We start from the raw sequence: 20,294 nt of genomic DNA, 5'->3' as shown, positions 1-20,294 counted from the left end.
ATCATAATAATAACAAATAAAAAGTTAAATACTAAGAAAGGCTTAGCCTAGTAGTTACTCGTGATCGTTTATTAAAGCATATCAATTACATACAGGTAAGTACTTACATATACTTACAGGTAAGTATTACATACCGGTAAGTACTTACATATACTTACAGGTAAGTAATTACATACCGGTAAGTACTTACATATACTTACAGGTAAGTAATTACATACCGGTAAGTACTTACATATACTTACAGGTAGGTAATTAAATACCGGTAAGTACTTACATATTCTTACAGGTAAGTAATTACATACCGGTAAGTACTATTTCAGCTAACTCAGGCTCTTCAATATCTTGGTAATGATAATTGTGACATCACATTGTAGGAACCACGACCAACTGTTTTTTTTATTGCAAGACATACTTTTAACACCCTGTTTCTCATAGTTCTATTATTCTTTGTGTATTTAATATAAACTCATTCGAAAGCCAAGACTCTGATGTACTGAAATATATAATAAAAGTACTTATGTAATTGATGTGCTTTAACATGTGATTTGAATGTCATAAATTCAAATCCTCAAGAAAGTGTATTTTTTCTTACTAAAACTTTATCACTATAACTAGATGGATTGACACTCGCATTTATATATAGGCTATAAGAGCAATCAATATATATAAATATATCGTTACTTAAGAGAATTCAATTGATCTCACGAAAATTAAAACTTGTAATAACTTATTATTTTTTGTTCTAATCAAAAGCAAGTGTTTATATCATGTGACCTGTCATGTGACTATATCATGTGACCCAACCAACAATTGGCCAAAGTCTGATTCATGAGGAATTAATGGTTTAGCAATATCAAGAGGTAAATAAATCCCTATGTAAACTTCCTTTCAATACAGTTTGTAGCGGCAGCTGCTGACTCTTGTGATTTTTAGCATCTGAGCACATGCTTATATGAGTCAGCCTGTAAACTATACTTTGCTAACACGTGCGAATGTACCCAAATAGTTTCTGGGTATTTTTCTATGAATTTAGGAAATCTGTTAGAACGTTATGAAAGCAACAGTCATAGACAAGGCATCAATTAAAAGTTGGATTTTTATTGATGATGAGGTTGGAGTGAGCAAAGTGTAATATAAAACATTGGTTAAAAGAAAATTTAAGATAAAACAGCTGACTTGAGTTAATAACATCAAAAGAGACCAATTTCTATCAAACTGAAAACCGAGCACTTTAATATAATTTATAGATAGAAAGTTGACTAAAAAAACTATTTTTTTTGTAAGAAATTTTCAGAAAACCTTTAAGTATAAAACTGTACAAAAATGGTGACATAACATAGAATATAATATTAATAATAAAACACAACATTCACTAAATGAACTTCCTATAAATGAGTGTTATCTACATTAGCTGCTCCATTTCCATTGGAGGGCATATGAACCATTTCACTGTCAGGTTTTGTTTCATATTTTGTATTTTCGCGATTCTCTTCTAGAGCTGGTCCCCAATTTGGTTCTGAAGTGATTCCCATCTTTATATACTGCAAGAAATAGTGGCATATAATAGCATAGTTTGTAATGTAGAGCATTTTAACTAGCCCCCAAGTAAAAAAATTCCGCAATTCTATCATTCTCAATGTTTCAATAAAGCTTATCAACTCCATGTAGACTTTCCTACAATGTAAATAATCCGTTCCGATAACGCTTACGCTATCCATAGGGATTTTAGGTTATACTAACAATAATGCCTAATACATTACAATATCATCCCAAACTTGGCCCTTAAAATAAATAAAAACCAAACTTTTTAATTTAATGACTGTACAGTAACTGTGTTGTTATTAGCTTGTATCAACAACTTTTCTCTTATCACTTTTGCTTTAGTTCAGGGTTTATGATTACGGTAACTTCACATTAAGTTAAGGAGAGTGTACAACTTTTCATTAGGTCTGCTGTAAAGAGAACATTAAAGAAATCAAAAATACTTATTTCCTGTTATAAGATCAAAAAGTCTGTCATTTCATTTGTCCAAAGTCAGGGTTAGGGGTTAAGATTAAAAGATGAAAGATTGATTTTAACGGAATTCCAATTCATGGCATCAAGATTGGTTGACCAACTACATCAGACCAACACTTGCACCATTTTTGAATAATTGAGCAGCTAATGATTCTCTTTGCATTTTCGGCACACTTGCTGATCTCTGTTGGCACACTAGACTGCAAGGGTACTAGTATATATGATAGAGAGACCCACCCACATGTATACCTGATATTTATTATAGTGTATGCACACTGTATTCTAATCTTTTAATGGAGATATTTTAGCAGTCAAGCCTACACATTTTGTCAACAAAGTTATAGGGCTGATGGCTTTATTGAACATCAAGAATAGGTTTCTGGTGAAACAAATTAAATTATCCAACCAATTTGTACACAAGCAGTAAGGCAAGTTACTTGACTTTCGTTTTCCAAATTGAAATTGAGAACTTGCACTGACTTGACACTTTGTGTCAAATCACACTGACACTTCTGACACTTGATACTCACACGGGCAATTTCTCAAGCAATACAAAGCAACAATTTACATAAATTCCTTGTTACGTGGAATCTACGTTGTAGGAGATTGACATTATAGGAGCATCTTCCCTATGTTAAACTTAGGGAGAAGTTTATACATACCTCAAAATGGTTGGACTTCTGACAGTAGACTACACAGGCCCAGAGGGGAATCATCAACATGCTTGACAAAGCTACAAGCCAGCCAAGGCTCTCCGCCCATGCAGGATACTCAACTCCATTATAGCTGACAGCTTCATAGTCGTATGATGCAAATACTAGGATGAACTGCAACAACAAGGGTTTAAATTAGTGCACTGCCAGCTTTGCGTATATTTAAATTTACTAGTAATTTGACAGTAATATCGGCATCAATGCATGATTGTGCTTACTAATAAAAATCTGTCTTTCTGTGAAAAGCTAATAAAATTTTAAAACTTTTGCCTCGCTTTTCATTTTCACATCATTTAGGCTCAAAAACTTTGATGGCATGATAGACTGTCCTCGATGAATTGTGCTAGTATTTTCTGAAAACTTGATGCAGTGGTTCCCTAACGACGGCAATAAATCCCACTTCGCCATCGTCTGGCTACATTTTTTTTTGTCGATTTTGTTCAAATTTTACATGCGCATGCTCTCCGCCTACTAACAGATCGCCAAAAATATTTGGTTTCAAATCTTGGCCTGGTTTTTGAAAACTAGCTTCTTGAAAAGCGTATGATTAAAAACTCAAGAATACTCCTTCACATACATTAAGAATAATTGATAATTATAATTAATAAAGAAAATTAATGAATAAATGCGCTCATGGATTGTTGTCGCGAAAGTAGTGGAGCAAATCGTGTTGAAAACCTAAACAAGCGCTGCAGACTATCTAATCGAGAGTTAACATTCATTCATTCATATTCATCAGGTTTGACTACCATACTATAGTATTTTAAGTCATTTGTTTTTTCATAAATTATCTCTTATCAAATAATTTTTATTATCCTTTGCTCATTCAAATCTTGCTATCAATGAATATTTGTACCGTAAATTGAGTGCTCGCAGGTCTTCACCAAACTGCAGAAAAGCGGAACCATGAAGTCATGTGTCTATATATTTCACTCACCAAAATTCCTGCAGGAGAAAGTACCAGCCAACATACGATAAAGTACATCCAGTAGCCTAGTGATTTCTGCCCGACCATCAACTCGATGTCTGAAATGAACTGCCTCCATCCTGCAATAGATACGTCATTTCTATAAATGTTGATCATGTAATATCGGATGCGCTATTTGCAACAATGTCTAGCTCTTAAAATGCAAACTAGAATGTCACGAGGCAACACTTACCATAGACATAAACGAGGCCAACTAGTTCAAAGAAGACAATAACCAGAAGACAGTGGGAAGCTGAGTACCAATCGAGCAGTTGAAACCAGTAGACGCCAGCCTGAAATATAAGAACACTAATGTCGTAGAACCATAAAAAATGGATGATTTAATTATCGATTAACACAATCGTACTCAATTGTATCTCTGACATTATTTAGTCATCTCTGCAACAAAGGAGTTATCCCTATTGACAACAGCACTCACGTTTGTCGACATTGGCAGGCCAACGATGAACATGAAAAGGCAGAGTCCACCTGTGAAGCAAATTTTCTTTGGAATCTTGGCGTACTTGTATTTAGCAAAGCGGAAGCTTCCACTGGCCAGTACAGGGAATTCATCGACGAGCCCACTGATTACAGCCTCCATCATGGCAAACTGAAGAACATGAAATCGGCTACAGATCAGTTGCGAGTTTATAGTCCACAGGCTTTTCTACTTAAAGAGCTGCTGGCAAAAGTAAATGCAGAGATCTACTTCTAATTCTGAATAATATAAGCTTCTAGCTATTTGCTAGCCTAACAGGGTGAGATTTTATATGAGAATTATGAGAAAACTGGTGTTCAGAGATTAAGATGCAGTTTAAAATGATATTTAAACTAACAAAAATTGCTTCATTCTATTCAGTAACTTTTTGGAATTTATATTCCATCTTCATACAGAGAACAACAATGAGAACAACTGAAGGATACATTTGGATGCACTACCATCGCAAGCTCAATGACTAACAAAACATTTGATTTTAAAATTAATACTTATTAGATTGTACAGTTTATGACAGGCGATCATGAAATTAAATAGTTTTTTTTGTAAAATTTCATGTTAAAGTGAATTTTCAGTCAAATTTTTGTAAGCGGTTCCAAAATTTGGCGATTCTCATAATAAAAAAATCCCTACAGGAGCGTGCCAAAATCCAGCGACATGCCTTTAAAAGTGATTTCAGTCAACCGATTATTCTAGTATATGGCCACAATTATTGACTGCACACAGAAACACTTCAGCACACGAAACGCTTCCATCGGATCAATCTAGCTAATGCTGACTCACCTGGCTGTCAAGACCGAGCGTGAAAAGCATAAAGAAAAAGAGAATAGCCCATAGGGGAGCAACAGGCATCTGTGAGATTCCCTCGGGGTAGGCCACAAACGCAAGACCTGGACCTACAATGAATCATACAATGAATGTAATTATTTTAAACGCACTTGTTGCATAAATTGTCTTCTGAATTTTTTGACTAGGCAAAAGCTAACAATCTATTTAGCAAAAGAAATTTATAGCAATGCAACTGGTGAATATTCATGCTGTAAAAATCAACTGTGAAAATAACAAACATTTTTGTTCCACTTGAATCATATTCGCTAAAATTGTTGGCAAATAAACTGTTAGTTGAAATCTAACAAAGAGAATACGACTTTATAGCTTGAGTGTCTGTTCAAAGCAGTAAATGTGCAAGTTTAAAAACAAAGATGCTAGCAGTCAAAATAACATCAAAAACTAAACTTAGATTAGAGCCTCGACACAACTTTTGGGCTTTTAACGCAGGCAGACAACTCCTAATATGCCCAAATAAATTAACAAAACTTCAAGTTCTTAAATTTTGGCTCAAAAAGGATTGATAATCTTACTACTGATTGACTTTGTAAAAATTTACTAACCGCTTGTGGCTGCATCTTGCACATCAACTCCAGTCCTGTAGGCTACAAAGCCAATCACGGAGAAAATGGCGAATCCGGCATACACGCTAGTGCAGCAATTTATGAAGGAGACACTGACAGCGTCCCTACAAACAATGACAGTTGTGTTGAGAATGAGGCTATGTCGTGTAAAAAAAGATAGCTGACCTGCTATAAGACATCTTGTGTTGATGCTTGTCAATCTTGCACAGACATTTGTTTTTGCATCAGAAATGAGATACGAAGAGAAGTGAAAGATAGAACTATTTTCTTTTTGTTTAATATAGCCACATGTAAGTACCTAAAAACCAATTCTAACATAAACTTTACGTCACAAAAATGGCTGACTTGATCAGACAGACACAAAACAACATTAGCAGCTTTGAAGTTATTTCCACCTGGAACTCATCGAACTAATCAGAGCGGGTCAATCAGAACGGGTCCCATACTTACAGCAAGCAGTTGTTATTGAACTTGTTGTAGCTAGACATAACTTGCAGACCTCCAAATCCAACACCAAGAGAATAAAAGATTTGAGTCGCAGCATCTTTCCAGACCTGATGACAGAATAGCAAAGACATGTACCGGTGCATGTGTACTAGAAGATGTGTACCGGAAGACTAAAACAGCTTTTCATTTGAGTAGGAAGAGTTGTACGGCATTCGGTTACTATTACAAAACTTTTGTAACAACTCAGATCAAAATACTAAGAGACATTCAAGGCTGGCAAACATTGTATTGCAGTATGTCCGGTTGTGTTTATTCATTGACTGACGGCATCACCGATGCAACACAGATACGTTAAAAACATTGCAACTGGCAAACTTGTCTGATATCTCGCAGTGCTTCCTCGACCTTCTGTTTTACTTGCACCTGTTTGAGAATGGTGATTGGTTGTTGCAGATTGCGTGATCAATATTTTCTTTCAGAATAGTTACTGCGGGACTAGAATGTCATCATGTCGGCAATCGCAATGCATAATGAGAAAAACGCATAATATTCATTGAAGTAAACATAGATGGGTTTGTGAACAATTTTATCACAGAAAAATGTGGAATTATCACCGATTGACTGCAATACAGACTTTAAAGACAGTTCAAGATAATTTTTAAAAGGAGTTTTACCTTGGCATCGCTGAGCCGATCCCACTGGGGTGTCACGTAGAACTTGATTCCATCTGAAGCTCCTTCTAAAAGGCAGCCTCGAATAAGCAGAATAGTCAACACAATGTAGGGGAAAGTGGCTGTGAAATAGACGACCTGCAATGACAAATACAGGCCATCAACTATTGGTAACTTGTAACAGTTAAAAGGAGTTGTCACACTACGGATCATTTTCTCTGACAGCATTAACCTAAACCGTTTTGACTTTAATTTATGTATAAAGTTCTGTGTCAACTAGAAAAAACTTTATACATATATGCTTACTTTAAATGAACTTAATATAAGCTTTTATTTTTGTTTTAAAATGAATGAAAAAAAAATTTAAAAAAAAAACAACCTAAATGCAATAATGTTATTGAAATTCTTCAACATTAGGCTTAAGATAAATTTGATAACTACATGTTTGTATTTTAAATATAAAACTATTTCCGCGTTTCGGGCAAACTGCAAAAATGATAGCACGTTTTTTTGTTGCAGTTGGTTTCACTAAACACAAAACAAATATTAAACATAGCTTTGTTTGATTAATGCATTGATTCTTGTGCAGAATTTCTTATTAGTTCGAAGAAAAAAACTTAGATTAAAGCTTTGTGACAGAAACTAGCTTTTACAGCAAAAATACTGAGCATACGTCAGCAAAAAATTTTCAATATGAATTCATGCCATCAGAACGAGCAAAAAAGTTTGTAGTGAAAGAACTAAATTGTGTCGATGAGCTTACAAATACCAAAAAAACAAAAAACACAAAAAACTGAGGCACAGAGCTATGTTGAAGGACGTGCTAGACTCGAGAGATACACAGTTGACATTGATTCTCTCTAACTGGTATTTAAAAAGGATAAAGAATTGTTGCAAAAGGACATATCCAACACGCGGGAGTAACTATTACCTTGCCAGAAGATTTGACGCCTTTGATGAGACAAAGAAAGATGACAATCCAAGCGAGGAGCAGACACAAAGCGAGGTCCCACTGCACTGATCCTGTCTCGTTGATGCTCTCCGATCGTCTCAATACTCTTCGACTGAAAACGATTAGACGATGGGTAAATATGGCGGAACATGCTTCTAATGGTAAACTTTCATAATATGTTAGAGTGAAGCACTTTTTAAGCCCTTCTCTGTATATATACAACTAACGATGTTAGCTGCAATTTGGGTCGAGCTCTTTCTAATTGATATCAAAGAGTAATATCACAGAGCAATACATAGCTATAACCATGCTCTCCTACACAGCTCCATTGAGCTGATCTCAGAAATTAGGGGGGTAAGAGGTTGTTCTCATTCAAGCCTCTTATAGACCGTGGTCAAACAGACTTCAAGCCACTTTAGACCATGGTCAAACAGACTTCAAGCCACTTTAGACCATTGTCAAACAGACTTCAAGCCACTTTAGACCATAGTCAAACAGACTTCAAGTCCCCACAACTTCGAACTCCAGAAAGTGTACAAAAAACTTACTCCCAGTATTCTTCTGAAGGAGAAACCAGCTTCACATTGAAATGCCCTAAAATAAACACAAACCATAAGATGAAGACAGAAGCAGAAAGAATAAGTTGACCAGTTGACAGAAAACGAACCAACTAGCACAATTACAAGAATCAACTTTTAGATGACTCACATAGGTCAGAAATTGGATACTGGGATATGTTGCACTCTGATGTCATTTCCTCAACACCAGACTCTCCCTCAACCATCTTTGACAAACATTGGACTCCGTAATCTGCCATCTGTGAGCCTATATGACTGATGTTCGTTATCCAGTGGTCATCGGTGTATGAGGAATTCAGGCCGGTTTTTAAGTAGCTGTTAATGTTAGACGGGCCCGTGAAGTTATGGAGAATAGTCTCATTTGAGTTTTCTGTCTAAAATACATTACATGAAATATGAAAAAAACACGAAAATAAAATTAATAATAAATCACCATTTACTGTCATAGATTTGAAGCAGTGAGAATGACTGACTTACTTTCCCTCTGATATTGGCACAGAGAGCTGTATTCCACCATTCATTGCAAAGCTCCCATGGCAGTTGCGATGTCATTGAGGCAAAGAAGTAGTAGAGGGTCCAAGAAATGATGACATTGTAGTAGATTCCAACCATAAATGATACAACTATCATTCCCCAGCCAACACCTGCAAGGAGTGTCACAATTAGATTAAAATGATACAAACATCAGGTATTACCAAGACGGATAAATAAAATAATTGCAAGCTTGTAGTAGAACAGACCCATGAACTAAAGTTTATGACTGATGCTTGATGCTTTTTGGAGTTATTCTCTCCAGCTGTAATTACAGCAGCAAACATATGTAATACGTGTAACCAAATACATGCACATTTATATGATTATATTTTGCAGACACCTACTCTCTTAGCATTGAAGAGTATTATGTAATTTCAAGGTTGACCTTACAAACCTTTGAATAGTGGAACAGCTCTCCACATGGTGATGGGGCCGAGAGAAGCGAATTGACCGAAGGCTAACTCCATAAAGAACAGAGGCACTCCGCATATCAACAACATGATTAGATATGGAATTAAAAAGGCTCCTGCAATGTAAAGTAAATATGTTACAACAGGCTATCATTCTAGTACCTTTAGATGTATTATTTGCAGCATAGCAAACAACTAAAACAAGTGTTTTTGTTAAACCAGCTAAACTGTTAGTTATACTGTAGCAATGAGTTCTATTTAGAAACTGTTAACCCAAGCATCAATTTTAAAACTATAGACTTTTGCTGAATTTATGGGGTGCGTGAGATCACCCACCCTGTCTAGCAAACTTTAGCGTAAACCTTTGCATCAAACATGACAGTCAAGTCTCAATCAAGACAGTCATGTCAAGACAGTCTTACAGAGGCATGCGGAGAAGCAACTCTTTATATAAATAGCTGATGAGCTAACTTAGTTATTTAGTATTTGTTGTCAAAATACTCAGACCATATCTCCAATCTGCCTGACCGACCATTACATTCCTACTTTTTTAGATAAACCACTACACCTATGTACATGTACATCTATGTAAATCCAGTGGAAATTTCCACAAGTTATTGGAAATAAGCCCTCAGGGAATTTTCCATTTTAATAAAATGTAGCTAACTAGGATGCAATTGCGCATTTCCTGTAATTGTATATTTATATCTAGCTGGGAGAGAAAGCCATCTAACATGTATAGAGCGATATATCTAAACAACAATCAACAATATGGTTTCAATTATTCATGAGCCTGATAAAATAGCACTACGTAACGTCATGGTATGTTGAAAATCATCCTTTGCCGATGCCGTAAACAACACTTTCTGTTGTGCATTGATGTCGAATCTGGAACAACGTGTTATTCATTCATCGACCTCAGCAGATTGTTACCTCATGATTTCATATCTATGCCACGCCTTCAACATTGAGTATAACCAGTTCACACATGGGTCAGTGTCTTTTAACGATGGCAAAGAACGTTCCACCACATTGATATTTGCTGGTAATTTAGAAGCTAGGGTGATGGTAGCTTGCGGCCAACCACCTCATTGTTATACATTAATCTCCTGGGTGATTATTCTGAGAACCACAAGTTCTGCCTGTCCTCCTGACACCTTTCTATCAGGCCATACCATCTGTAGCTATAATATCTTACCTCCTCCATTTCTGTATGCGAGGTAAGGAAATCTCCAGACATTTCCAAGGCCGACAGCATAACCGACACATGATAAAAGGAACTCTATTTTTCCTCCCCAGGTTCCACGAGGTTCTACCTCAGAACTCACTGTTGATTCACTATCAGTATTTTTTGAAGAGTAACCGACCTGCAAAGTTCAAAGTAATTTGTCAACATTTTAGCGTTATAATCATATTTTTGAGCTTTTATTGTGCCCAGTGTGAGTTAAATAATATGAAAAAGGACTAATTCTTCATAGTTAAACTAGCTAGAAATGGTGATGCATGTAAAGGAAAATTAGCCTTGTTACAACTAATTGAAATTTAATACGTATATTTGGAGACCAAATTAATCCAGTGGAAAACTTCATATTTTTCATTCATTCAACATAAAAACTCAATAACGCAATTTATTGTCTTTTTAGTTTCTTCGTCACTTAATTCTAAAACCCTCCATTTTTGTAACTATAACTTTAATTAAACTATTTTTATTAAAGTGAACACAAAGTACAACATTACAGCATAAAACAAATACAACCATACAAAGACCACTACAAGTATTTTTTGTAACAACAACTTTTTTACTGTAACATAATACATTTCATATCTGATACAAACATTCATAAATCATGAATCGCCGGATTTGTGCACAAAAAATTTCAACAGCAAAGAAAATCATACGCTAGAGCTAAAACTTAAATTGAAGCAGAATAAATCCTTGAGTTTAATATGTTAAAAATGAAGAAAGTTGAATAAGCGTGATGAAAATACCGTTGATCTCTCTAAAAGTGGGTCGACAGTCCCAATCTTTTCATCTGCATCAGCCATTTTGTACGAATATGATAACAGCTCAATGAAAGCTAAACCGTCTGTGAGGTAAAACAGCGTACAACTGTCGAACACGCCAAATTTTATATTCTAACCAGTCAGTTGGAACACAAACCGAACATTGCTGAAACCTTACCTTATACCATACCTCACTGTGACACAGTATAGCACTCCACCAGTAAACAGGTTAATCAATACTATAATCGATTGGAACAGAATACTAATTAGGTAGGCGTAAATGTTCTAAATATTCTTCATTCTTGCCCAACATCCGGAGTGGAAAATTCCATAGTACTATACATCAGCTTTACATTTTTACAAGCATATTTTACTCCATATGCGGCCAACAGCAAATGCTATAAACATTTTTCATACGAACTGCATTGCTCAAGAATGCAATTAGCTGTTCCTGCCAGTCTGATACTTGTAATTGATTAGCGGAGCCGGTGCCAGTTTCTCAGTTAATAAGAAAAGGTCAGACGGCATTGTAAAAACATAAGTGTAGTAACATCTACCATTTTTGGGAAATTGTACTCCGACTAAAATTCAGGGCATGATGCAAAATAGTAGTTACATCCTCCTGCAACAAACAGGTAGGCAAAAGAAAGACAACTCCCATAAAGTTCATCACAATGTACTTGTGGAACCAATTGCTATGTCTAACTTACTCTTTTGCGTAGCCAGCATATGGGAGTTATCAACTCACCAACTGCGTTAAAATCTAGCTCAAAGTAGTTAGCAACACTAAATTTCAAGGTTTGTTGCAATTATTCCTAAATCACCTGAACAATGGGAAATTTTCAACATTAGCCTAATAGCTGGCTAACATAAAAAGCAGCATATTTTATTTCAAGTCAACATATATAATTATTACAGCAACGTATTTGCATACGATTTAGCAAATGCATACTGTCTATTATGCCCATATCGCCTTCTGTTTGTTTTACCTAATGCTACACCATGTGAGAATTTCTCCTGTCCTATTTTGGCACAAGCGGACCTTTGTTAGCCACTTCGTGCCTGACCCTTTGAAAATAACATACCTATTCAACGCTTTGACGTATGTAATAGATTTGAAAGAGTCTCTTAATACATGTCATCTCATATGGCAGGCGATTGATTTTCTATCTGACGCAACCAATTGAATATTCAAAAACCAACTTTAGTGCCATGGTAACGAATTTCATAGAGGAGATGAAAATGCAGAATTTAGTTACTCCACGACTAGGAGGTGCTCACACAGCGATGACTAACTTTTACTGAATTGAATCATCTCATGAATAGCAGTAAAAACTCTGCCAGTATTATTAATGAGTACGTGAATGCTATATGGGAGATGCTGCCTATTGACTCATCGTTGACCTAATAAGCTTTCGCGATGCCCTTCACAAGAAGCCCTAAATGAGTCAATCAATCGCATTAGAGGGAGTAATTTAGGACAGCCGGGTCCATTAATTGACCCGTGTGCTCCCATTCCTTGCTTTGATAATTAGTTTGTCCTGATTTTACATTCTTCTGAAAACAACAAACTCTGCTTTGAATATATCATTAGATTTGTCTCCACTCTCAGATTTTCCTTGTTATCAAATTAAAATACCATTCGCATTAACAAATCAGACAAGTGGCAAAACCCAATAACTTAAGTTGATGGCAGGATAATTGACCATTCTTAGCTAAACTAATTCAAAACCTGCGAGGCATAGCCTGACAAGGTGCCAATACGTTGTCCACTGCGTTGTCCATCGAAGGTGGACAACGCAGCTAAGTTCAATGGCTGCCTTATACGTGACAATAAGCCATTAAACACATGTGATTCTAGGGTGACGAGCCAAAACCCCTCCACAAGAATAAACTACGCTACACAATCTAACAAGTCCAAAACAGCGGCAAACTTACTCCATATTTGATAACAACTATTTTATGAATTTTATGACTAGTTTTTATTCTTGTTATGTTATTTATATACGGTTTAGAGGTGATGACCTAGAAAGGACAGCGCTGCTGCTGAACAGATTATAAGCAGTAATCAGACAGAAATTGAATTTCTGATCCATTGAATTTGGCAACAAAATAGCTAAATGCATGCATTATTCTCACATGTTGAATTGCGTTTTCATGAAGAATTTAAGGCTAAGATATTTTGTCATATCGCAGCCCCATTTTACAGAGCTCGATATTAGACATAAAAATAACAATGACCCCAACCTGTAAATAACTTTTCTCATTTGCGAGCTTGCTCATGCTGATAAGCTTTGCCCATCTTATCCTAATGAACTCTTTTTTCAAAAGCTTTCGTTATAAATAATCGTATCACATAATATTATTTACTATATATGTCATTCTATATAAATTTTATTCTACAGAATAAACTCGGTATCACATATTTTGCAGGTTCTCGCTGACTTGCATTTCAAATAGTTTTAATGTTATAATTTAGCACAATTCCAAACAACTACGGAGCAGCTGCAAATAATCTCACACAAGAATAATAATTGAAACAGCACAAATTTAACAAACAAACCCAGAAAATTGTATTGATGAAAAATGCTTTTATAAGTAAAAAATAGTTTACCTTCAGAAAAGTATATTCCTCTTACAGAAGTCTATACTAATACACTGTACTTGTGAACCAGCGAGCACGTATTCCAACTCACCACACTTTTACGAATCATACCACAAAGTCTTTGAACATATCGTCTCATAACAAATTAGCTCATTTTTGCATATATTTTACAAGTTCCAAAATTCTGTGTAAACTATGCCCAGAATATTTATCCTTCCACATATGACAAACTTTTATTCCGTGACACCAACATACTACATCCACCATCATATGCTTTAGATTATGAACTTTCTGTTACTACAGGCTACAATTCACCATCCCAACTCATCCACAGTACTATTAGATTATCAACTTTAAAACACTTTTGAAACAGTTTTAATTTAAACACAATCACTAATTCCCGATTCCAGTGTTCTCATTCTTGTTTTAGCAATACTGATGCAAATTAAAAGTTATACGTACCTGCGAGCCATTGCTAGCAGCCAGAGCATCTGTAGAGCTTTCCAATACACCCATCGTTTACTGTAGGTTAACCGCTATGCATACGCAGCTGTATCTCGATGTGAACTGCTTGAAAGCTAGCGAGTCATTTATAGGCTTTTGACATCCAACACTGAAAGGCTTCATGATGCTATCCAATCATACGCTGCGTGAGGCTTCAAATTATAATAAACAGCTCTAATTTGTCTAGGACTTCGGCGCTAATTGCATGTTTACATTCTGGAATTCTTAAGGAGACTTTTGGGACAAAGCAAAATGTTCAAAACACTGACTAAAATTATGTAACATAAATGATTGAAGAATGGAAAATTACCAACATGCCTAAGACTCGTTAAGATGGGAGCCCCATAATTAACTTATGGGAACCTGTGGAGACCTGTCACCGGGCAGTGTCAACAGTAGTGAGTATATTTTCCTTTATTTATAATATACCTTTTATTTAAATCTTTATTGATTCACGCTATAGGACAACAGATGTTATGAAATGCATCAAATATTTTTGAGTGATTGTATTTGATTTCCGTATAATCTATAGACTGGAATTTCTAAAACATTTAATTTATCGAAACAACATGAAAACTTGTTAGCCAAACGACAACTGGTCAGTGACTTGGTGTTCTAGTACAACCGCCCAGATTAATCGACTTTTGTAGGACTATTTTTACCAAATGGTAAACACTCCTAGGCTAGAACTATATTTACAGCCAGCATGTGTGATTTCCTAAGTGTACCAGATATTAAACATACAAATAACTACATGAGGTGACATTGAAAGAACCATTGAGTTTCTAAGAGCTAACGGCATGCCGAACAATCTGTTCATCAACAAATTGAAATGGGTCAGTGTGTCAAGGAATCGCTTGCCTCTCAATTTGGTCGATTGATGAATTATCAATAAACAGCGTATAACATAGTTACACTAGCTTTCTGGTTAACTGTCGATGATGAGAGGGACAAAAACGACAATCTGGGAAATTCTAAAATGACTTTGACCTTTTGTTCTTACAGATTATATCAAAATCCATAATTTGCCTTACACAGTAAAACTTTTACGACATCAACACTTGTGTTTGCTAAGTTTGTTGCATTAATCAATCGGACTCTTCACTGAAGTGAATTTAGTCTCTGACGAGTGGACAGACCGATGCTTGGTACAATCTATCGGTGATAACAGATGCCAAAACAAAAAACATTGATGAATAAGAACGGTGAAACAGACCGGCTGCCCTGCCCTCGTTGAGATAACATTTCCTTGTTAAATTAGCCTCTCGTGACATCACTTGTATGTCAACAACCACGAATGTTTAGACATTCCAACACTAGAGGTGCATATATGGTGACGTGCGGCAGCACATATATTGACCAGGCAGCGCAAAACAACTACGGTATTATCAGTACAGACAAATCACTGAACAATTGCGACAGGCACAACTGACATTAGCCGAGTTGACACAGTGATTGGTATAGGAATTTAAGGGGCAGTAAACAACAATATTTACCGTTGTTTGTCCCAGAGAACTTTTTAGGGACTGACTTTTGCATTTAAAACAAGACAGTGATAGACACCCTTTTCTATTCCTTAGATTGTTAGATAGCTTGGGCAATGATCCCATGCAATTTTTGTTTGAAATATTGATTTTCATGGTAAAATCGTACAATTTTATGTATATCCAAATAATGTACCTTTATACCCAACATCATGCTTGTTAGACTACAATCAAACTTATGCCATATTTCAAAAATATTTCAGCATGATTGTTTTAACTTTTTTTGCTGTTTTTGGACATATATCCGTGAGAATATCTTATTCAATGAGATTTATCCTAATAAAGTCCATAAGAATAATTGAAAGATTGGATTTCTGACCGTTGCAAGCAGTCAAAATAATGATGAAGCATGAATGTGCTGGAAAGCAAGCTCTGAGTACCATTACATAACCCATAGCTAATAAACACTTGATTTAAACTTAATAGTGGCTTCCACAATATATAATACTCTTAATTAGCAGGTAAGACCTGAATGGTCGACGTAACAACAGTAGAAATGACACGTGAAAAGTTAATCAGGCCTTAGAAATGGCTTCATAAGGCACAGGTGTGGATATGTAAACTAGCATTTCTATGGTTGTGGATGGGCTATCTTTATGGAGAATACTGATATATTGATACTTTAAATTTTTGTTTCGGTGAGGGGAAACCTGACCTTTTAATTGCGATTACGAAGGAAAAATAACATGAAGGGTTTATAAAAAAACTGATCTCATGCACTATCATTTTGTAGAACATCGTTGGTTGACTTTTTCATCAACTTGCCCAACAAATGGATTCAGTTCTTATCAACCTCGGTGCTCCAATGTCCTTGGGCCATAAAATCTCAATAAGCTATCTAATGCTGTCCGATGGGGTTTATAAAGAGAAAGGTTGGTCTAACATTTGCTAGCCGTCAACCATGGTTTAGCCTCAAACCTTGTTGCTCCTGATGTAACTGGCACCATCTCCAGGATCTTCAATTACTATGCTTCAATGATGCGGTTAATCCGCTTTGTTTGTGTCATCCACGAGATGGAAATGGCAAAAACTCCGTAAGTCAAACGTGTTTTGTTGCTCGCAAATTTTTATCAAATGTCTCATTCCTGCGAAAGATGGAGACAGCACTTGCGAACGATGCCCAAAATATTGCCGCACAAGCTATTCCATTTTAGACATTTTCCATACTTGGGCCATTTCTATTTTGAAAGCATGCTGCTATACGAGACAGGAGTGCCCCGCTATGACCTCTGACGTAGAACTCGAGATCTTTGTTAAAAAAAACACCCGTGTTAATCTGCAACATGCGATTGAAACACTTATCGCAAGGTAACTCAACGTGCGATTTTAGATCCGTCCCATCTGCACAACGGAAGCATGATAAATGGCTCTGCTAAAAACCATAAGGGAGTTTTTAGATTCCCTACACATACTCTAGAGCGGCACCTGTGGAGACATATCTATATCAGAATAAGGTACACGGTAAGCATTCTATTTATTTCTAGAACCATTAAGTTATCCTCAATATGCCACCGACACATAGCTAATGTATTGAGTGAATCTAGTAAACAATTCTGAGTATCCTCTGAATGTAGTTATTGCAAGACAAACAGTAGATTATGGTAGCCTAAAATCTTTAAAATATAAAGAACCATTAGTAACTGCCATTAAGGATGCATCGCCGACATGCACTTATCAACGTTCAATGGCGCCTACCAGACTCAGTTATTGTGTATCCCTGCCTAAACCAACCAAAAAAAAACCTGCCACAGTTTTCTCAAAATTGTGAGGCGTATTTTAATCGAATCCAATCACTTCAAGTATAATATATACAGTCAAACCTCAACCTGCTAGCTTAATGCCTTCTGATACTAGGCTCGTATGTTGATGTTCTAAAATAAAATAACTAAATACAAATTAATTTATTCCCATACTATGAAAAAAGTACCTAAAACAGAATATTACAACGGAAAAATGTATTTTTAATTGTTATAATTCAGTACCTCCGTTCAGAAAGCAAAACAATTAGGCTACATATTTAGTGGTTATGATATGCAATAAAATATAATATAACAATGTACAGTACTGTATGGAGTACTTACCTTCGAGACAGACGTAGTGGATAACAGCGGTGTGAGAGAAACCTGACAGCAACTCGTTCGGAACGCTAGACTTTGGTGACATTACGTAATATAAATTTTGAATTGAACTTAAACGATTTTAGTTTACTAAACACACATTTGAGACTAAGATTTTATCTTTTACTAAAAGTAACTTTAATTTTGGCTTCGTCTTAAATTTTTTATGTTTCCGACTTGGCGCTTTTTGCCTTATTTTCACTATAACTTTTAACTGACCTTTTTAAGACCGTTTCCAAACTGATTTGACAAGGAAAAATGGAGAGATACTGTTCTTAAAAGCGGTCTCTCGCATACTTGGCCATTTAGGAGCAATCAAGAACTGGCTTGTATGCTCATATATCAAAGGTTTCTCGTATCTCAAGGCAGAAACTTGCTTGAAATTTTGCTCGTATCTCAATTCCCTCCTATTTTGGGGATGCTCGTATGTCGGGATATGACTGTACTCCAGGATGACCGATGCAAAAGGAATCCAGAAGCCTCCTGAGTAGTTTTACAATACAAGCTTTGCTTCCAAAGTAAATGAAACCATCAAAATAGGGAGAGCTTGAAAGCAGAACCATGGTATGTTTTTCGAGATGCTTCGTAACTAATGCATAGAACCACAAACAAGAGCACATTTACCTTAAACTATAAAAATGCTAAAAAGTTATAAACAATACATAAAATTATTACTGAAAACGTTTTTTGTTAAACATTCTAACACAAAAAAAAATAAAATGGGGTAAATTATTTTTCAGGTATTTGCTGTCATATTTTACATGGTTGAGAGCAGAACAGGATACAACATCTATACTACCTCGTGTATTGGCAATGATCGTGTTATTTATCATTGCATGTTTCAAGTGATGATGGCGAAACAGATTACCATATAATAAATTTTGGCAAAAAAATCTTTGAATCGTGCAACAACTAATATTGGAAGCCTACAGCGAGACCTTTGAATATGGAGACACTACTCCTTATACAGCACCTATATTGTATGATAAAACCGTTGTATGTAGGGGCAAACATTCCTTTAGGAATTTACTGTAATTTATTTAATTGGTTCCAGAACTTACTAACACCTAAAATAACTCTTTAATAGACACTGCTTATAGTTACAAATGGCTTTGAAAAAATTGCATTAAATCCAGTTTTGCAAAAAGCTAAAAGTTAAAATCTAAGTTACATGTAAAAACTAAATTAACGATCAATCAGAATCTTTTTTATTGTTACTTAGCCTCAGAGACAAACTAGTTGAAGTGTAGGCTAAATTCAGAAGTAGAGGGGCTGATAAAGAAATGCTGCGTAGGTTATTTCAACTTAGGCTAGGTAAAGTTTACACTAATTTTTTATACAATTGCTATTATTGTTGTGTTTTATTTTTAAATGTCACCAGCATTTTCACTACAAGAATTTTCACTACAAGCATTTTCACTACAAGCATTTTCACTACAAGCATTTTCACAGCAAGCATTTTCACTACAAGCATTTTCACTACAAGCATTTTCACTACAAGCATTTTCACTACAAGCATTTTCACTACAAGCATTTTCACTACAAGCATTTTCACTACAAGCATTTTCACTACAAGCATTTTCACAGCAAGCATTTTCACTACAAGCATTTTCACTACAAGCATTTTCACAGCAAGAATTTGCACTACAAGCATTTTCACTACAAGCATTTTCACTGCAAGCATTTTCACTGCAAGCATTTTCACTACAAGCATTTTCACTACAAGCATTTTCACTACAAGCATTTTCACTAAAAGCATTTTCACTACAAGCATTTTCACTACAAGCATTTTCACTGCAAGCATTTTCACTACAAGCTTTTTCACTACAAGCATTTTCACTACAAGCATTTTCACTACAAGCATTTTCACTACAAGCATTTTCACTACAAGCATTTTCACTACAAGCATTTTCACTACAAGCATTTTCACTACAAGCATTTTCACTACAAGCATTTTCACTACAAGCATTTTCACTACAAGCATTTTCACTACAAGCATTTTCACTACAAGCATTTTCACTACAAGCATTTTCACTACAAGCATTTTCACTACAAGCATTTTCACTACAAGCATTTTCACTACAAACATTTTCACTACAAGCATTTTCACTGCAAGCATTTTCACTACAAGCATTTTCACTGGCACGTTTCAAGAAGCTTTAAACATCATATGTTAGCGATTTCTTCAAACACAGAGTAAAATATTTGCTCTACTTCTACAAGGTGTAGAGAAGTTAGTTGGTGAGACGGTTACAAGGATAGGCAAGTCGGTTATGAAAACTGGCTGTAAGTTAATCATGTGAATTTGAGTAAGCCAACTCAAA

The 20,294-nt window shown here is 35.6% G+C and overlaps 1 protein-coding gene across 2 annotated transcripts; it reads right to left on the bottom strand.

Moving 5' to 3' along the window:
• Positions 1–1,100: 1,100 nt before the first annotated feature.
• LOC137405674 (sodium- and chloride-dependent glycine transporter 1-like) lies at positions 1,101–14,364 on the bottom strand. 2 transcript variants are annotated; one of them, XM_068092014.1, is made up of 16 exons: positions 14,268–14,364; positions 10,395–10,563; positions 9,181–9,312; positions 8,730–8,896; positions 8,383–8,626; positions 8,223–8,268; positions 7,654–7,786; positions 6,726–6,860; positions 6,055–6,158; positions 5,584–5,708; positions 4,976–5,088; positions 4,136–4,306; positions 3,890–3,989; positions 3,667–3,776; positions 2,679–2,843; positions 1,101–1,541 (listed from the first exon to the last, which is right to left on the bottom strand). In XM_068092014.1, the coding sequence occupies exons 1-16, from the start codon at positions 14,319–14,321 to the stop codon at positions 1,386–1,388; spliced, it is 2,124 nt and encodes a 707-aa protein (XP_067948115.1). In that variant the 5' UTR covers positions 14,322–14,364; the 3' UTR covers positions 1,101–1,385. The 2 variants fall into 2 exon arrangements, with proteins under 2 accessions (XP_067948115.1, XP_067948114.1); XM_068092013.1 differs by lacking the exon at positions 14,268–14,364 and adding an exon at positions 11,186–11,274.
• Positions 14,365–20,294: the final 5,930 nt, after the last annotated feature.

This window comes from Watersipora subatra, chromosome 10 (assembly GCF_963576615.1).
Source record: "Watersipora subatra chromosome 10, tzWatSuba1.1, whole genome shotgun sequence".
NCBI lineage: Eukaryota > Metazoa > Bryozoa > Gymnolaemata > Cheilostomatida > Watersiporidae > Watersipora > Watersipora subatra.
Note: the sequence above shows the minus strand (reverse complement) of the source record. Positions and strands in the feature narration are given on the sequence as shown.